This window comes from Carassius carassius, chromosome 39, assembly GCF_963082965.1.
Source record: "Carassius carassius chromosome 39, fCarCar2.1, whole genome shotgun sequence".
NCBI lineage: Eukaryota > Metazoa > Chordata > Actinopteri > Cypriniformes > Cyprinidae > Carassius > Carassius carassius.
In genome coordinates, this window is record NC_081793.1 from 1,947,672 (window position 1) to 1,965,288 (window position 17,617).

At 36.6% G+C, this 17,617-nt stretch overlaps 1 protein-coding gene across 2 annotated transcripts; it reads right to left on the reverse strand.

Annotated features, from left to right (window-relative positions):
- Positions 1-1,058: 1,058 nt before the first annotated feature.
- On the reverse strand, positions 1,059-17,364 carry ubtd1b (ubiquitin domain containing 1b). Of its 2 annotated transcripts, XM_059530376.1 has the most exons (4): positions 17,124-17,364; positions 16,867-16,941; positions 3,970-4,197; positions 1,059-1,589 (listed from the first exon to the last, which is right to left on the reverse strand). In XM_059530376.1, exons 2-4 carry the CDS (start codon positions 16,937-16,939, stop codon positions 1,207-1,209), a joined length of 684 nt encoding a protein of 227 aa, XP_059386359.1. In that variant the 5' UTR covers positions 16,940-16,941; positions 17,124-17,364; the 3' UTR covers positions 1,059-1,206. The 2 variants fall into 2 exon arrangements, with proteins under 2 accessions (XP_059386359.1, XP_059386358.1); XM_059530375.1 differs by having other exon boundaries at positions 16,867-17,364.
- Positions 17,365-17,617: the final 253 nt, after the last annotated feature.

The window sequence follows — 17,617 nt, forward strand, 5'->3', positions numbered from 1 at the left end:
CAAAAAGATTAGTCTACACCACCGTGTATTTGTTTATAAGAAAATGCTCAAAAACAACAGAAGAAAGAAAGTAACCCAGAGTAGAAGAAATAGCGTGATACAAGAGAAATGTATAACGAGCACGCCAGAGACTTAGACTAATGAGGAACAGTTGTCAGTGAGGTAATGAGCTGTTTCTAACCGGCCTGGTGTGCGCTGAGACTCACACGGTGTTGTAATCAGGAGCAGAGAGTATCTTTAGTAAAAGAAATGTTTCCATCCGTATTGAACTAAACGGATTTTGACGACCGAGCGTTTGTGAACATGTTACAGGCCTAATACAGATAACAGCTACAGAATGCATTCTTAAAGTGATGCTGGTGGTAAATTATAATCAAAATTGAAATGCCACTGATAAAGGGTTAAGAATCAGTAAAAAGTCTAACTCCAAGTTACTAGAAAAGCAAGTTAAAGACTGGAATAGTACAGAATATAATCTCTGAAAATCCTAGCAATATTGACTGATTGAAGCCTGAGTGCTTACAGCATAACATCACTATAAAAGAGGAAGAGGAACAGCCATTAAACTGAAAGTGTGTCCATTCTTCCCTTCGAGAAGGCAGCAGTAGGGTTTCATCTACATGATGATCTGTAATCTACAGGGCACGGAGGCTGATGAAGATGTGTGGCTTCACTGTGAGTTTAATGTGTCTCTGTGCACTTGATTTACACAGCGAGGCTTTTAACACTGGCCTCCAGCGAACATCGGATGATATCAGCGTCTTTTTCCGATTTTGAGATTGCATAGAAAAAGCACCGCGTTGTTGTGCTCAAAGAAAGACGTCGGTCGTGAGAAACAAAAGCATGTGAAAGTGACCGAACGCCAGCGAAATATAAACTAAAATCTACTCTGGTTTCAAGGCACGGCTATTCTAAGATACTCTCAAGTGTGCAAAATGAAGCTCAAAGGTTCACGTATCTTAAAAGTTGAGATCACTTTAATAAAGGTGTTTTGCGGGATAGTCAAGAGACTTAAATCCGTGTGCTTCGCTACCAAATTCACGTTGGCACTTCTGCGATCCGTTGCATTTGGTTTATTAGTTTTTCCTAGATTTTGGGGCATTTTAAAACAGCAGGATCAAGCCGCTTGTCCGTCTCGATTCATTTTTGTGCAAAACGTTTCTCAGCTGCTGTGGTTTGGTCCTTTATCTTTCGGTCCGCTCAGTCTTATTGGTTTGGTGTCGGTTGGTTCACGATGACCTGGATCACAAAGTCCTTCTGGATCTTGGTGTCCTGCAGGCGGGTTTTGTCTGTGAGGAGCTTTCCAGAGAAGAACCAGCGTTGATGTGCCAGCTCAATGTTCTCCTGAGCTTGCAGCTGCTTCTTCAGCAGGCCGATGCTGTCGGACATGCTGGCGTTCAGACGCAGGTCTTTCCCGCTGGAGAGCCGCACCTTCAGCTGGAACTCCTTCTTCTGCGTCGTCAGGGGCTCAGGGTTTTCTGACAGGTCTTCCTCACTTCTTTCTGTGATCAGGTTGACAGGCGGAGCCAGGCAATAAACCGGTAGCTGGTAACGGTTGCCGAGTTCATCGTAACACTCGGTCAGGGATCCTGCAGTGATTGAACGTACAAACAATTGTGAGTGATGGGAAATAAAGTGCTACAGATATAACAATGACAATGGATTTGTTAAGTCTTTTCTTTGGTTCATGTCAGTAAAAACTTCTTCATTATGGTAAAAACAATAAAAAAGTAGGTTATTTAAAGGGATAAATCTTTGCATTTACAAATGTAAATACAAAAAACATTCAAATATTTGAAAAGAGTCAAAGATACACTTCAGAGTACATTAGCGATGACAAAAAGTATTTGGATCTTTTGTCATCTGACCAATCGCAACGTAATTTTACATTTGCAATGTAAATATAAATTGCCTTATTATTTCATCTGAAACGTGCTCCAATTATTCAAAACTATTCCAGAGCGTCTTGTGCATGTAAAGGTTGTGGTTTAACGTGGATATTGAGACACGAGTGAACTAGAAAAGCCTTATTTACATAATAGAAAACAAGTATTGCAACCCAAACGTTACATTGTGAATATGAAAACATTTGGATTCATAACAAATGAGATCCACCCATATACTTGGATTGGACTATATTTCAGCTTTAACCTTTATTTAAAGAGACGCTGACCGAAAAAAATAATTAAAAATAATAATTGCTCCACTATTTTAACAATATTCTATAAGTTATTCCACGGGACAACAGATGGACTCTCTTTTCCCAAAAACAAGAACAAGAATTGAAAATCTTTCATTTCTTGGGTTTCGGTTTTTAATCTCTCTTCTAGGGCTGTAGCTATCGAATATTTTAGTAATCGAGTATTCTACCAAAAATTCCATCGATTAATCGGATAAAATCTGTTTTTGCTTAATAAAAGTGCAATATTAATTATGCAAGAGAAAATAAACTGCTGGGTCTCTTAAAATGAACAACTAAGTTTCCTTTTTTAGAAAAAAAATATTTTTAAATTTTTTAAATGCATATAATGCAATGCATACATCAAAAATAAACATTTAATTATTACCCATTGTTTCTCTGTCTGTACTTGTACTGTGAACAATGACAATAAAGTTGAAAGATGAATTAAGTGCATTTTAGTGCCATTCAGTTGGGGTTTTAAATAAAGCATTTTCTGAGCTGAACATTAAACACATAAAACATTAATTTAATTTATCTTTTAATTATTGATAATTAACTTAACTTTTCGGTAAACAAAGGGGATTTACTATTACAATTTTTAAATAAAAATAAAAATAATTAAAAATAAAAAATGAAAAATGTTGTGTGATTAAACCTTAAAAAAAATAATGTTTGATTTTTTTTTTAGTAGTAGGCTATGTACATTCTGCTGAACAAATACTCTTTAACCGGACTTTTATTTTGACTGGTTGACTTACCTTTACAGCTCTGTGTATGTGATGTGACACTAGTTTTACTCAAATAAAACGGTCAAATGCTCATGAAGTGACTGTCAGAGCAGTTCTGGAGATGTTCCTCATGTGTTCACGTCTTTAATGAGTGAGAGGAAAGATGCTTAAATCACCGCGAGCGTCACACGCGCTTCAGTTTGTGTGATAAAGGAATTTGCGCTTCTGCTGCATTCATTAACAGAGACACGCAGAACATGCAGGATTCATATTTAAATAGACTGTTCCGGCTTAATATTTACAGTTATTAGTCCATATCGTGATTTGATGCAAGTGCAATGACCTATTTTTGATTAATTCATTCAAAATTTGGCAAATTCCGTGCCATTCCGCGTTAAACTGTAAATTCAGTTTTTATGACTGGATTTCGCGATTCGCTCTGCATTTTCTGCATCGCGGAAATCATAGGGCCCTAGTTGTAGTATGCCAGCTCTATCTTGCAATGGACACAAACCACAACGTTCTCTTTACGTTTGCCTGTGCCCTCAAATCAAAACACTGCGGACTCATGGCAGTATGCGATTGTGGACGCAGCGCTTTGGGGAACTAAAATACATGCTTATGGTGTTTGTATATTTTTGCATTTAATTTGATATTTTACATAATTTCTGAACATAATAATGAAATGTGACTTAAGCACTGATGCAACTGTTTTCTCTTCTCTCAACAATGCAATTTTGGGTTACACTTTGTTTTAAGGAGTCCTTATTACAGTGAAGTATGAACAATGTTAATTAACAACACTCACTCACTACGGGATCAGGATTAGGGTTTGCTATTCTTATGGTTAGTTGCATGCATGCATAATGTGCTGTTATTACAACAGTAAGCACATGTAATGTAAAAAGTGTTTTGACCCAATTTGGACTTTTTTTTGGTAAATTAAATGTTGCTTATTGCACAAGATAGCACCTCGTCTCTGCATTTGGTTAATGAAAAAGAGCAGCATGAACATTTCTAATTTTCTGTTCCACAGTTGCAGGCAAAGCTGACTCTCACCGTGTGGTAATGTGATGTTGGCTCCGTCCACGATAGCCTGAGCCAGTTCATGATCGTTACACTCCAGAGCCACAGCGGCAGCTTTCAGGGCATCCCAGATCTCCTTGCGCCCCTCGAACGCTGGAGCCGTGTCCCAAAACTCATCTCTCTTACTGCGGAGCTGGCCCTCCGTCATGGGGTAGTCGCTCTTCCACTTCAGCTTGTCTTTCTTCAGCGGCTCATTACGACCTGCAGACGCAGATGAGGTGTGAATGACCACTAATGTGCGATATACAGCATTTCCTGGAATAACAGCTGTAGAAAGACTAGCTTTGAGGATCAAAGAGAAGACCACATTATTTATGCCAGAATTGGACTATTCCAATGAATTACGACGAGGTTAGTTTCCAATCAAACGTACATGCGGTTCCAAAGCAAAATGTGCATGTGTGACTTCACTAATGCAGAACTTTCCATTTGTATTTTCCATCAGTACTTTCACTAATGCCTCAACTGGGCAACAAACAGGAGATTATGTGCGATGTGAAACCAATAAACAAGAATAGACGTTTAGTGCTTTGGACTGGTTATAGTTTGATGGAATACTAGGGAGGAGAACTTCAACATTGAATTAGAAAGAGCATATTTTGTCAACTATGGCTACAGGAATATAATAAATAATAAGAAACAAACATTTGCACACATACGCTGCCTTTTAAATATATTACTTATAAATATATACTTACTTTCATTCAACAAGGATGCATTAAAATGGTCAAAAGACATTTATAAAGTCACAAAAGATTTATATTTAAAATAAAACCTGTTATTTTGAACTCTCGATTCATCAAAAATCATGAAAATGCATGTTTTCAAAAAAATTACTAATAATTATATATATATATATATATATATATATATATATATTAGTGCTGTCAATCGATTAAAAACTTTGACTAGATTAATCACACATTTTTTCTGTGATTAATCGCAATTAATCGCAATAAAAAAAGAAATGTTTTTGTAAGTTTTTAATATATTTTTTAATGTAATAATTTCACAGTTAATCAAATTAATGTAGAAACAGCATAAAGACAGTATATTTTAAATACTTGTTTAAATGGCATCTTTTTTATGAATGAAGGCCAGTATTACTGATATTAATACAGCTACTGATTTTTCTATTTTTTTATATTTATTATTAGGCTTCAAAAATATAACAGTTTTTAATTTAAGTAAACTTAAAACAATGCTTACATAAACCCATAATAAATGTCATGTTTACTCCTGCCCTTCCTGTCTTAACAGTTAGGAAATATACAGAAATTTAATAAAGTTATCAAAGTTATTTGCAGTCTGCACTGCATAAACTATAAATTAAATAGTTAATCCTTATTAAAGCTACAAAAGTTATTTAGTCAAGAGCAGCGAGTCATTTTCTCTGTTCCCTTTGTTCTTTAACTTTACTGACAGGAAGCTTTATTGGCTGCTGTCCCTTTAAGAGCAGACAGACACGCGGATCTCACCGTTTATATACTGTCTATGGATCTCGCCTCATTCTCTCACAACTCTTTTTGTTCATTTTAGACTTTATATAAATCATTTAAGATTGCTCTTATGAGGATAATTGACAAAACTGGCACTTTGGGATGTTTATTGTTAGTTCAAGCGCTTAAGAGAACTGGATTCTGGCGCCCTGTCTATGCATTGTGTGTGTGTGTGTGTGTGTGTGTGTGTGTACGTGTGTATGTGTCACATAAGGGCATTCACAGACAGCGCATTCTCTTTTGTCTTGCCGTGCTTGAAATGTTTAAAAGCATTTCAATGAATAAGAGCGTGATCATATAATGTAAAGCTAGCCAACGGATGGCAGAAAATACGGATGCTGCGTTAATTGCGTTAAATATTTTGACACGTTAAACCAGACAAAAATTAATCGCATGCGTTAACGCGTTAACGTTGACAGCACTAATATATATATATATATATATATATACACACACACACACACACACACACACACACACATACATATATATATATAGCAAGTGTAGTGATGCTAAAAATACAGCTGCACATCACAGAAATAAATTACACTTTAACAGAGATTCACACAGAAAACAGTTATTTCAAATTGTAATAATATTTCACAATATTGCTGTTTTAAATTTTTTTTTTAATCAAAGGAATGTAGCCTTGGTGAGCAGAAGAAAATAAATCTTACATCTATTTGAAATAGTTATACATTAAGCTTCCATATAGTTATGTATTATTAAACAATTCATTGTACCAGACTACACATACAATTTAGTGATAGATTTCGGAGTACAGAAAGTCAAATAAAAAGCAGAAGTTAACTATACGCTCCCTCATATTCACATGACTGAATAAAGGTTGTGTATTTATGACTGTTTGTCTGCAAATACTTCCCTCTCCAATGACTGATCACTTCAGGCAAACACAAAAAACAAACAGCCTTCATCTATCAACAACCCTGAAGGCATCCGGTCAAACAGAGCTGCTGTTTTCAATCAACAATCATATGTTGAGCCCAACACACAGCCCATATTACTGGATAATGCTTCAGATCACAACACAGACTGAAATGAGCAGTCCACATTATCAACGGTCTACAATTATTCATGTTAAATAGTCATTCAATCCAATTCAAAGTGTAGACATTGCAAAAAGAATTAAATTACAGTTCATTAAAAAAAAGCAGATCTACTGCTCTTCTGTTTTCATCCGATGTCAGTTCAGTCAAACTGCTTTTACACTCCAGTTACAAATAACGTATATTTAAATATCTGATGGGGTTCAAATAAATGAGAAGCACTGTTAAAAACAATAATACACCACAACATCAGACTTTCCTGGACAGGTTTAGATTTCTCAGGAACCGAATAATTATTCAGAGCAATCTGGCGCAGGTGCTGATATTTATATGGCCATAAGATGAAATACCTGTATTGTAAATTAATGAGATCTTTATAACAGACTACTTGCATAATATCACCATAAATTAGTTGTTACTTTATATCTTCCAATGCTATACCTGAGATTTGTGGCATTAAATGTTTATTATGTTGGCTTGAGTAAGCCAGCATACTGTTATACAATTTAAACTTTCATAGAAATTAAACAAAATTTCACTGCCTAGCTAAGCGGCCATATTTGATTGTATTAAGGATGATTATCGCAATTTACATTGAATTATGTTTATACCATTGTTTGATGTATACCTGGATACCTGGATATATAAATAACTGTATACCGTATTTTTATATGAAAATTAACTGAAAGTGCTTTTTATAGTATTAATGTCAACAATACATCGGATTGGTTTCTACTTCAAAAGTATAAAATGTAAAAATATGAATGGTATTATAACGTTTTACTAAAACTAAAATTAAAACAATGGAAAAACCCTTAAGAAAACACGTAAAAAGAAAAAAAAAAACATCTTAAGCGTTCAAAATAACATAAGTGGACTTAGAACGATTAATTGCCATTTTGAAAGATTACGTAATTGTGGCATCCATAATTGTAATCGCGATTAGAAATTTGATTAATTTTGCATGCCCCGCATCACATCTCTGACACCGTGCAAACCCAGAGGTGCGTTCACTTTTGCTTCTTCTGTCGCTCAAATGGACAAATACAGTCCAATTCCAGTCCAAATACATGAAATCTTGGCAAATATCCTTGACAACAGTCGATTATGTCTCAGGTGAACAAACTGTTGATATAAATCAAATAGGGATCATTACATTGGACTCATGCATTATTTTTTATAAAGTGATCACATTTACCAGCCGCTGTCTGTCTTTAATGTTAATAGATCAAAACAAGAAAATCACTCATTGCATCTTTCACAAGGATCACTCTATTTTTGATGAGGACCATGCAATTTTAGTTTATGCCATTTTTCTGCACCTGAACACCTACAAACCTGCTTTTTTGTATTGCTTGTAACTGACTTACAAGGTATGGAGAAATATTATGAAAATGACTATTATTAAAGCTACACAATTAATAAAATTTCTAAAATCGCAATTAAAATTATGGATGCCACAAATTATATAATCGTTCAAAGCGGCAATTAATCACTCAATGTCCAGTTATGTTATTCTGCACTAGGGCTGGGATAAACGATTATTTTTTAAACGATTAATCTAGCGATTATTTTTTCCGATGCATCGATTAATCTAACGATTAATTTTCCCGGACCGATTCGATTTCGATTATCTCCCCATTAATTGACTACTAACAATTTATACATGTTGATTTACATATCTGAATGAAAAAAAAACATGAATTCCTTAACCATTGCAATATATGTTTATTGCTCTTAAAAATTACAAAATGACTAAAATGACTAAGAATGCATTACTTTGCACTTGTATAGAGATAGCATTCAATAAAACCTTGAAGCCTTGAAAACACATAGCTTACTGAAACAAGCTTACTGAACACATAGGGCCTAGCTTACTGAAAAACAGTTCTTCTTTCAGATGAAAATAACTAGGGCTGCAACTAACGATTATTTTGATAATCGATTAATCTGTCGATTATTTTTACGATTAATCAGTTTATGTACTTATATTTTAGTTTTTATTAAATTAATATTAAGTAAATTATTAATAAAGGGTCTTTATCATTCAGCATAGATTTTTAAGAGATTTTAAACATTTTGCATTGTCATATCCTCATCAAAAATATACCTGGAGTTGTTTTATTATGTGTTAGTAATCCTTTGTCGAACTCTTCTGCAATCAGAACACTGACCCATACTCTAGCAAATTTCACAAGTAGATTTCAAATAATGTTTTCACCATGGCAGTCCTTAGAGCTCCTAAAGTAGTTTAACATCCCGAACAAAGCTTATTAAGGAATCTTTCAGAACATATTTTCACGAAGAATAAGGATAAAACAGAAAAAGATTGCAGTGCGTTGTATTTTATTATTTACTGGGAAACAGCTTTATAGCTTATGCTGTGAAATTGTAAACAATCCTTCGAAAAAAGTGCCAATGGCATGAAACCTGAATGGAACTCACAATTTAAAGTAAAATCCATCAGAAGGTTGTTCAGAAAAAAAAAAAAAAAATCGGACACACACAAAAAACCTGCTGTGTGAAAAAGTGCATTTCAAATATCTTTAAACATTTACCTCTCTCATTTAGTCATAATTAGGCTGCACGACTGAATTATGAACTGGTAAACGACAAACTGATCACAGAACATGTTTGCAAAGCTTTAAATGTTAACTGTTAAAAAGCAATGTTATCAGCTTTTACGACTAAACATTTGCAAACAACATTGTACTGGAGAATCTGCACGAATAAAAGTCTTAGGGGCCGTTCACATATCGCGCCTAAAACGCGTGGAAAACACTAGGCACGCCACTTTCTCCTCCTTTCCAAAGCGCTCGGGCAGAAGCGCCCCTGAGGCATCTGCCTTTGCTAAGCAACCATGACGTGCTCTCTCCTTGAAGACGCGGAAATTTCAGCAAAGGATAAATGGATTTGCAGCTCTAAAAATCGCTTGCAGTAGCTCTGCTACTAAATTTATTTCAAAATGGAAATCCATATACAGCTATGATCAGCTGTTCCTTCACCTTGGCTGAGCTTTTAACGTTGTTACGGGAAAGGATGAAGCTGATTATTTAGTTCTTGTCACATGACCCGCGGTGCGCTTGCTGCATTCTGAAAAGTTGAAATGTTTTTAACTGATGCGGTGCGGACGCGCCCATTCGCCAAATAGTATCGGAAAAACGGGCGCGTCGCGACCGCGTCGCTTCCATTATGAGCGCGCATACTGCGCGCCTACATTGAAATAACGAACATGAGTGCGCAAAAGACGCGATATGTGAACGCCCCCTTAAACAGTTCAGTAGTGCAGAGTTTACAGGTTAATCATCTTTTTTGAAGGCTCAAAGTAAAGTACTCCCACACATAACGCTGAATGCTGCAGAGACGCTGTTTGGGAAGCACGTGACATAAAACGAGGCCAGCTATTGGCTATTTGCTACTTCTCCTGCTGTACTGGCTGAGTAAAACCTCCGGTGGCTCATTACTGCCACACTTCCACTCATTCTCTACTATAGGAGAGGAAGAATTGTATAAACTTGTTAAATCATCTAAACCAACAACATGTATGTTAGACCCTATACCATCTAAGCTCCTAATAGAGGTGCTTCCAGAAGTCATAGATCCTCTTCTGACTATTATTAATTCCTCATTGTCATTAGGATATGTCCCCAAAACCTTCAAACTGGCTGTTATTAAGCCTCTCATCAAAAAACCACAGCTTGACCCCAAAGAACTAGTTAATTATAGACCAATCTCGAATCTCCCTTTTCTGTCCAAGATACTAGAAAAGATGGTATCCTCACAATTATATTCCTTCTTAGAGAAAAATGGTATATGTGAGGATTTCCAGTCAGGATTTAGACCGTATCATAGTACTGAGACTGCTCTCCTTAGAGTTACAAATGATCTGCTCTTATCATCTGATCGTAGGTGTATCTCTCTATTAGTTTTATTGGATCTTGCTGCGTTTGACACAATTGACCACAAAATTCTTTTGCATAGACTTGAACACTTTGTTGGCATCAGTGGAAGTGCATTAGCATGGTTTAAATCGTACTTATATGACCGCCATCAGTTCGTAGCAGTGAATGAAGATGTATCCTATCGATCACAAGTGTAGTATGGAGTACCTCAAGACTCAGTACTAGGGCCACTACTCTTCACGCTCTATATGTTACCCTTGGGAGATACCATCAGGAAACATGGTGTTAGCTTTCACTGTTATGCTGATGATACTCAACTCTATATTTCTTCGCAGCCCGGTGAAACACACCAATTTGAAAAACTAATGGATTGCTTAGTCGATATAAAAAACTGGATGACGAGTAATTTCTTACTGCTAAATTCTGAAAAAACAGAGGTGTTAATTATAGGACCTAAAAACTCCGCTTGTAATAACCTAGAACACTGTCTAAGACTTGATGGTTGCTCTGTCAATTCTTCGTCATCAGTTAGGAACCTAGGTGTGCTATTTGATCGCAATCTTTCCTTAGAAAGCCACGTTTCTAGCATTTGTAAAACTGCATTTTTCCATCTCAAAAATATATCTAAATTACGGCCTATGCTCTCAATGTCAAATGCAGAAATGTTAATCCATGCTTTTATGACCTCAAGGTTAGATTATTGTAATGCTTTATTGGGTGGTTGTTCTGCACGCTTCGTAAACAAACTACAGCTAGTCCAAAATGCAGCAGCAAGAGTTCTTACTAGAACCAGGAAGTATGACCATATTAGCCCGGTCCTGTCAACACTGCACTGGCTCCCTATCAAGCATCGTATAGATTTTAAAATATTGCTTATTACCTATAAAGCCCTGAATGGTTTAGCACCTCAGTATTTGAATGAGCTCCTTTTACATTATAATCCTCTACGTCCGCTACGTTCTCAAAACTCAGGCAATTTGATAATACCTAGAATATCAAAATCAACTGCGGGTGGCAGATCCTTTTCCTATTTGGCGCCTAAACTCTGGAATAACCTACCTAACATTGTTCGGGAGGCAGACACACTCTTGCAGTTTAAATCTAGATTAAAGACCCATCTCTTTAACCTGGCTTACACATAACATACTAATATGCTTTTATTATCCAAATCCGTTAAAGGATTTTTAGGCTGCATTAATTAGGTAAACCGGAACCGGAAACACTTCCGATAACACCCTATGTACTTGCTACATCATTAGAAGAATGGCATCTACGCTAATATTTGTCTGTTTCTCTTTTGTTCCGAGGTCCCCGTGGCCACCAGATCCAGTCTGTATCCAGATCAGAGGGTCACTGCAGTCACCCGGATCCAGTACGTATCCAGACCAGATGGTGGATCAGCACCTAGAAAGGACCTCTACATCCCTGAAAGACAGCGGAGACCAGGACAACTAGAGCCCCAGATACAGATCCCCTGTAAAGACCTTGTCCCAGAGGAGCACCAGGACAAGACCACAGGAAACAGATGATTCTTCTGCACAATCTGACTTTGCTGCAGCCTGGAATTGAACTACTGGTTTCGTCTGGTCAGAGGAGAAAAGGCCCCCCAACTGAGCCTGGTTTCTCCCAAGGTTTTTTTCTCCATTCTGTCACCGATGGAGTTTCGGTTCCTTGCTGCTGTCGCCTCTGGCTTGCTTAGTTGGGGACACTTCATCTACAGCGATATCGTTGACTTGATTGCAAATAAATGCACAGACACGATTTAATTGAACAGAGATGACATAACTGAATTCAATGATGAACTGCCTTTAACTATCATTTTTTCATTATTGACACTGTTTTCCTAATGAATGTTGTTCAGTTGCTTTGACGCAATGTATTTTGTTTAAAGCGCTATATAAATAAAGGTGACTTTGACTTTGACACTTTGGTCACCGCAGATTTGAAATATGCACGAAATGAGCCGCTTACGGCAAATAAGTTATTTAGCAACGAATTGATGACTAAATTAGTTGACAACTATTTTAATAATCGATTTTAATCGATTAGTTGTTTCAGCTCTAAAAATAAAAACAACTTGATGTCTAGCATTCAATAAAAAAGGTCACCCAAAATACTTGTTTAGAGCAATTGAAAGAATACAGTAACCAATGTAAACTTAAGGGCTTTAAGCTAATACAGAGAGTGCTTTTCCAAAAAAAAAAAATAAATAACAGTGGGAGCCAGCAGTCTGTTGTGGAGAAAAAAAAAAAATCTCAGAATGCTCCACGTGAAACTTTGGCGTTCCGCCCTTTTTCTATCGTGTCTAATGATTTTTGGTTAATATGCACGAGGGAGAGAGAGAGAGAGAGACAGAGAAAGAGAGAGAGAGAGAGAGAGCAAGACAGCGCTCGTGTAGTTTGAAGACTGTGAGTGCGCGAGCGCACGTGAAACTTTGGTGTTTTTCTATCGTTTTTTTTTTTTGATTAATATGCACGAGGAAGAGAGAGAGCAAGAAGCGCTCGTGTTGTTTGAAGACTGCGCACACGCAGCCGGGGCTCTCTCTCGTACGCGCCCTGTCAGGCGCAGCAGTCATTCTATTCTACATCACTCACCGATCAAATAAGGCTTTGACAAGCCGCCAAAAAAAAAATCAATGCAGAAAAACCCCTGGATTGGTTATATAACGTTGGCCAGAATGTTGATCCGGCCATCGCATATATTCAGCGCACATAAAGTAAACATTTTGCAAACGTTTTTTAGAGAAATAAAAACAGGTCGACGAATCGATGCGCATATTTTGCATCGACGTATTTTTTGTCCCAGCCCTATTCTGCACGCTTAAGATGCTTTTTTTCTTTCTACATGTTATCTCGAGGGTTTTTCCCCATTATTTTTAGTTTTAGTATGACATTATAATACCATTCAAAGTTTGACTTTTTTATAATTTAAAAGAAGAAACCAATCTGATGTATAGACATTTGAGGCTTAATACTACAGAAAATCACTAAAAGTGCTAAGAGTGTTTTCAGCTTGTTTATTTTCATATAAAAATACGGCATGTAGTTGGTATACATATCATTCAATGTAAGTTGTGATAATTGTAATTAATAACCGCAATTACAATTTCAGGGGAATAATCGACATTTATGATTATCGTCATAATCGTGCAGCCCTAATAACTATTGCACTTTTTTTTTTGGCAGGGCAAGCTCCAGAACACCAAACAGGCATGTGATCTGTCTCTTTTGCCTCAAGCTGCCCATTTTGGCTTTCTCAAACCAAAAATCAAAGCTTTAGCCTCTAGTTGGATATTCAAAGACTTGTTTAAATGACAAAAACACATATTTGCTGATTGCTAAAGTTAGCCTTTCTATTTTTAGTCCTATATTTCCCTAATATTTTCTGATATATCGGGGTACATCGCTCAACTACGGTACAGTATAATGTTGACAAATCATATTACTTATTCAAAAAGCTTCCAAAAAACCACCAAGAAACTGTAAGGCTACAGATACCACGAATGCAAATATGTCCAATAAGTAATGTTTAGAAGATCTAGCAGCAATTTGACCAATCCACACGTATTAAACTTCCCATAACCCTTAATGTGAACAACAGTAAAGGTGATGCCTGCCTAAGCAATCACCTCGGGCATGAAACCTGCTACAGAAATAAAAAGTTCACAGTGATGGTGAGATAGTACATGACTCAGTGTTTTCCCATCCTCACGCTGCTTCGATTGGTGCCAACTATTTAAATCTTTCACCCAAACACTTTATTTATAGCATAAAGGTGTGAAATAATCATACAGTGCTTTGGTCATATAAAAGAGACCACTGACGATGTAAAGAACTCTTAAAGTAGAGCTCTGAACATTCCCAGAAGATTGTTTCGTTTATATTCTCGAGATTTCATTGGCTGTCACAATGTCGCCCTTTGATACAGTCTGAACAATTCAAGACCAGTCTGCACATTTTAAAATAACTAGAAAATCTTTCGCAACGCGCACGGCTAGATGGAAAGAGCATGTGATCTATTCAAGGTCAAAGAGCTTATTCCACTTTATCATTATGACTTATGCCACAACAACAAGAGGAAATGTGGGCGTGTAATGCAGAATGTGACTGTCAAAGTTCAGCACCTCAATCAAATCACATGTAAATGGCTCTCTTGTTATCGTAAGTGCCGAGTGAAGATGCTTTCTTCTCATGTAATTCTCTGGTTACGTTTACACACTCATCCCAACCATGTTTCCGCTTCCTCCTGCAGCATCACAGAATAATGTGCGACTCTTCCTCAGAACTGGTTCATTTGTGGCAAAAGTGCTGTAAAATGCATTTTTATGACATTGGGTTCTGTAACTGTTTAAGTGTTTTAAAATATGCAATCGAACTGAATGCAATCAGAGCGAAAGACTAGGTGCCACAAAATACCACAAAAGCCCTGTTTGCATGGGATTAGTATTACCTGCACTGAAATAAATACATTTTTAAAAAGCAGTGACATTTACGGTAAAATACTGGAAGCTGTGGTTACAAGAAATCACCGTGAAAAAAAATATGGTAGCAACATTTTAGGTTTTACAAACTTAACTTAAATTCACAATTAAATACCACATTTCATTAACTGATGCAATGGGAATAAAGCAACATATTGAAGTATTAAAATCTGTTTTGAACCATTGTAATGCACTATATATTCACACAAACACTAAACCACACGTGATACTAAATGCAGTAAACATTCATCTAACAACATTAGATGCCAGATTAAACCCTAATGTACCCAACTGATAAGAAAAAAAAAAACATTATCTCAATAACAAAAAACATTAAATATGAAGTGTTTACAGGGAATTCTGGGAGTGTCAATTCACCGAATATAGTATGGAAACTTACTGTTAACAGGTTGGTTTTTACTGTAGCATTTTTACAGTATTTTACTGTTAAAATTATAAATATATATCTTTTTTTTCTTTTTTTTTAATGTGTTGACCTCCAGTCATTTGTAATAATTACAGAGGCTGTCTGTGATCTTAATCCTGTGCGAATTGAATGTCTGTAATTTGTCAAGTAAAAATTCCCCTGAAAATGACCAATCATATTCATGGGTCCTGTGATAATAGAAAGTCCGGAGCAAATAGGCATCTCTGTGATTTGGCCAGGATTTCGTTATCCTTCTTTGTTTCCTGTGCATGTTTTTATTTTATGTTTGTATTTTCGCAAAGAATGGAGGCTGAGTTGGAGTGTTCTGATTGTATTTTGGGTGCTAGGATTTAAAAACTATAGCTAATTATTTTCATTATCGTTTATCTCTCTTGAGAATCTACCAAAATTTACAACGCTGCAGAAACATACTGGAAAGATGCATTGACTTCAGGCAACGTTCGCGTAATAAACGGCCAACGTTTCAATGAAAATCTTCTCTCCTGTTCAAAGCAAGACAACACACAACATGCTGAAGCACAGATAACTCTACAATACAAGACATCTGTGGCCACAAGACTTTCACTGATAGAAGTCAAACACGTCACTGACATAATGCAATGGTTTCCTTTCATGGAAACAACATTTTGGGGCTTTCTATCCAATTATGTTTCACTACAGCTTATGGTAAATGTAAAAACAACAGGAATGACGGTCACAAACATGCAGAGACATGCCCGAGACGGACACGACTGCCAGCTCCAACATGCACATAGAAGAAGAAAACAGACACCATACCAGTAGATAATGTGTCTAACAGCCCATATTATCACATCAACAAACAGACCTACACACTGTGACAAACAAACACAGTAGTGCTAGAAAACAAATCTTACTCCACATTTAAACCATTCATATGATTTCTGGAGGGAAGTAAAACTTCTACGACGAGGAAAAGCAGAAGTGTGATGTGTTGATCTCAATACATCTGAGATGTGCACATTTTAAAACACAGCTACAATAAATTATTGCATAAGAAAACAAACATTTCTTAGAAAAATGTACTAGTATACTTTGATACATATATCAGTGTACTATATATGATAAGTTCACATATTTATATGCCTTGATGCTTAAAATACCTTTGTGTAGAATGGAAACATGTCTAAAAACATGGTAATTTTGACTAGGGTTGTATGAAAACTAACATCTCTTACTAAAAATATACTGTAAAACCATTGCACTTTGAGATATATATATATGGTGGCAATATAATTATGGTAGCAAGCCTATGGTAGTTTGACACATCTAAATACCACATGCATACCATTTATAAGTTCACATACAATATCTTGCAACATGGTAATATCTTGGAATTTTTGTTTATGTTTTTTTGTCATTTGAATGCCACATCAGGTTAAGTCAATGCACCTGATGTTTGCATGTTTTCAAAGAAAGCCACACACAGAAGCCAACATGCAAAGGTCCCTCTCACCTCCACGTTTCCTCTGCGTCCTCGAGGCGCGTGCGTCTGACTCCGCGCGTTCGCGCCCCACGCATCCTCCCATGACTGTCAATCAAACGCAGGCCACATCTCAACACAGAATCTAGATTCACTCCTGCTTTGTTATCATTTGATTTCCCAACCGGAAACAGTACTGCGCTTCAAATGACTGCTGCGCTAATGGTGATACAGCAGCAGTACGCGCAATAAAGGGAAGTAACTAACTAACAACTAACTAGCTAACTTACAGTGGCTAGCTAAGAACACGAGCTTTATCCTGAAGTCATCAATCCGGTCTAAAAAGAAACAGAAACAACATCAGCGAGACTGGTATTTGAGATAAGTAGACTATTTCGCGCTTACGTTACTTCGTAGTGTATTAAATCAGTCCTGCGTCGCAAACCTACCTCTGCTCTTATCTGTCGCTAGTCTACCTTTCCTTTCCCCCTTCTGGTGTTTCCAACTGCTTCACGTTACTGGCGCGCACCGCGCATGCGCACTCTGACCACGTGACTCCACCAGAGCCCCTCTACTTGCCTCTTGTTGAGGGAGCCTTCAAACTCCGCTCAGAAAATGCAGCGGATTGTGGAAGTGGTGAAAATAGATGAAATGCAAACATTTAAATAGATCTTTCAAAAACTAAAATCTCTTAAAACTATTATTAAAACAGTCTAGAAAAACTGATCAGTTGAAATAGGTTTAAAGAAAAAAACGTGTTCCGAGCAGATGAAAAATAGTTCCT

Coding starts and splice junctions, on each gene's coding strand:
- ubtd1b (XM_059530376.1), bottom strand. CDS start 16,939: ATGGGAGGATGCGTGGGGCGCGAACGCGCGGAGTCAGACGCACGCGCC. Junction 4,198..16,866: donor GACGCAGAGGAAACGTGGAG/GTGAGAGGGACC, acceptor CTGCGTCTGCAG/GTCGTAATGAGCCGCTGAAG. Junction 1,590..3,969: donor CAACATCACATTACCACACG/GTGAGAGTCAGC, acceptor CAATCACTGCAG/GATCCCTGACCGAGTGTTAC.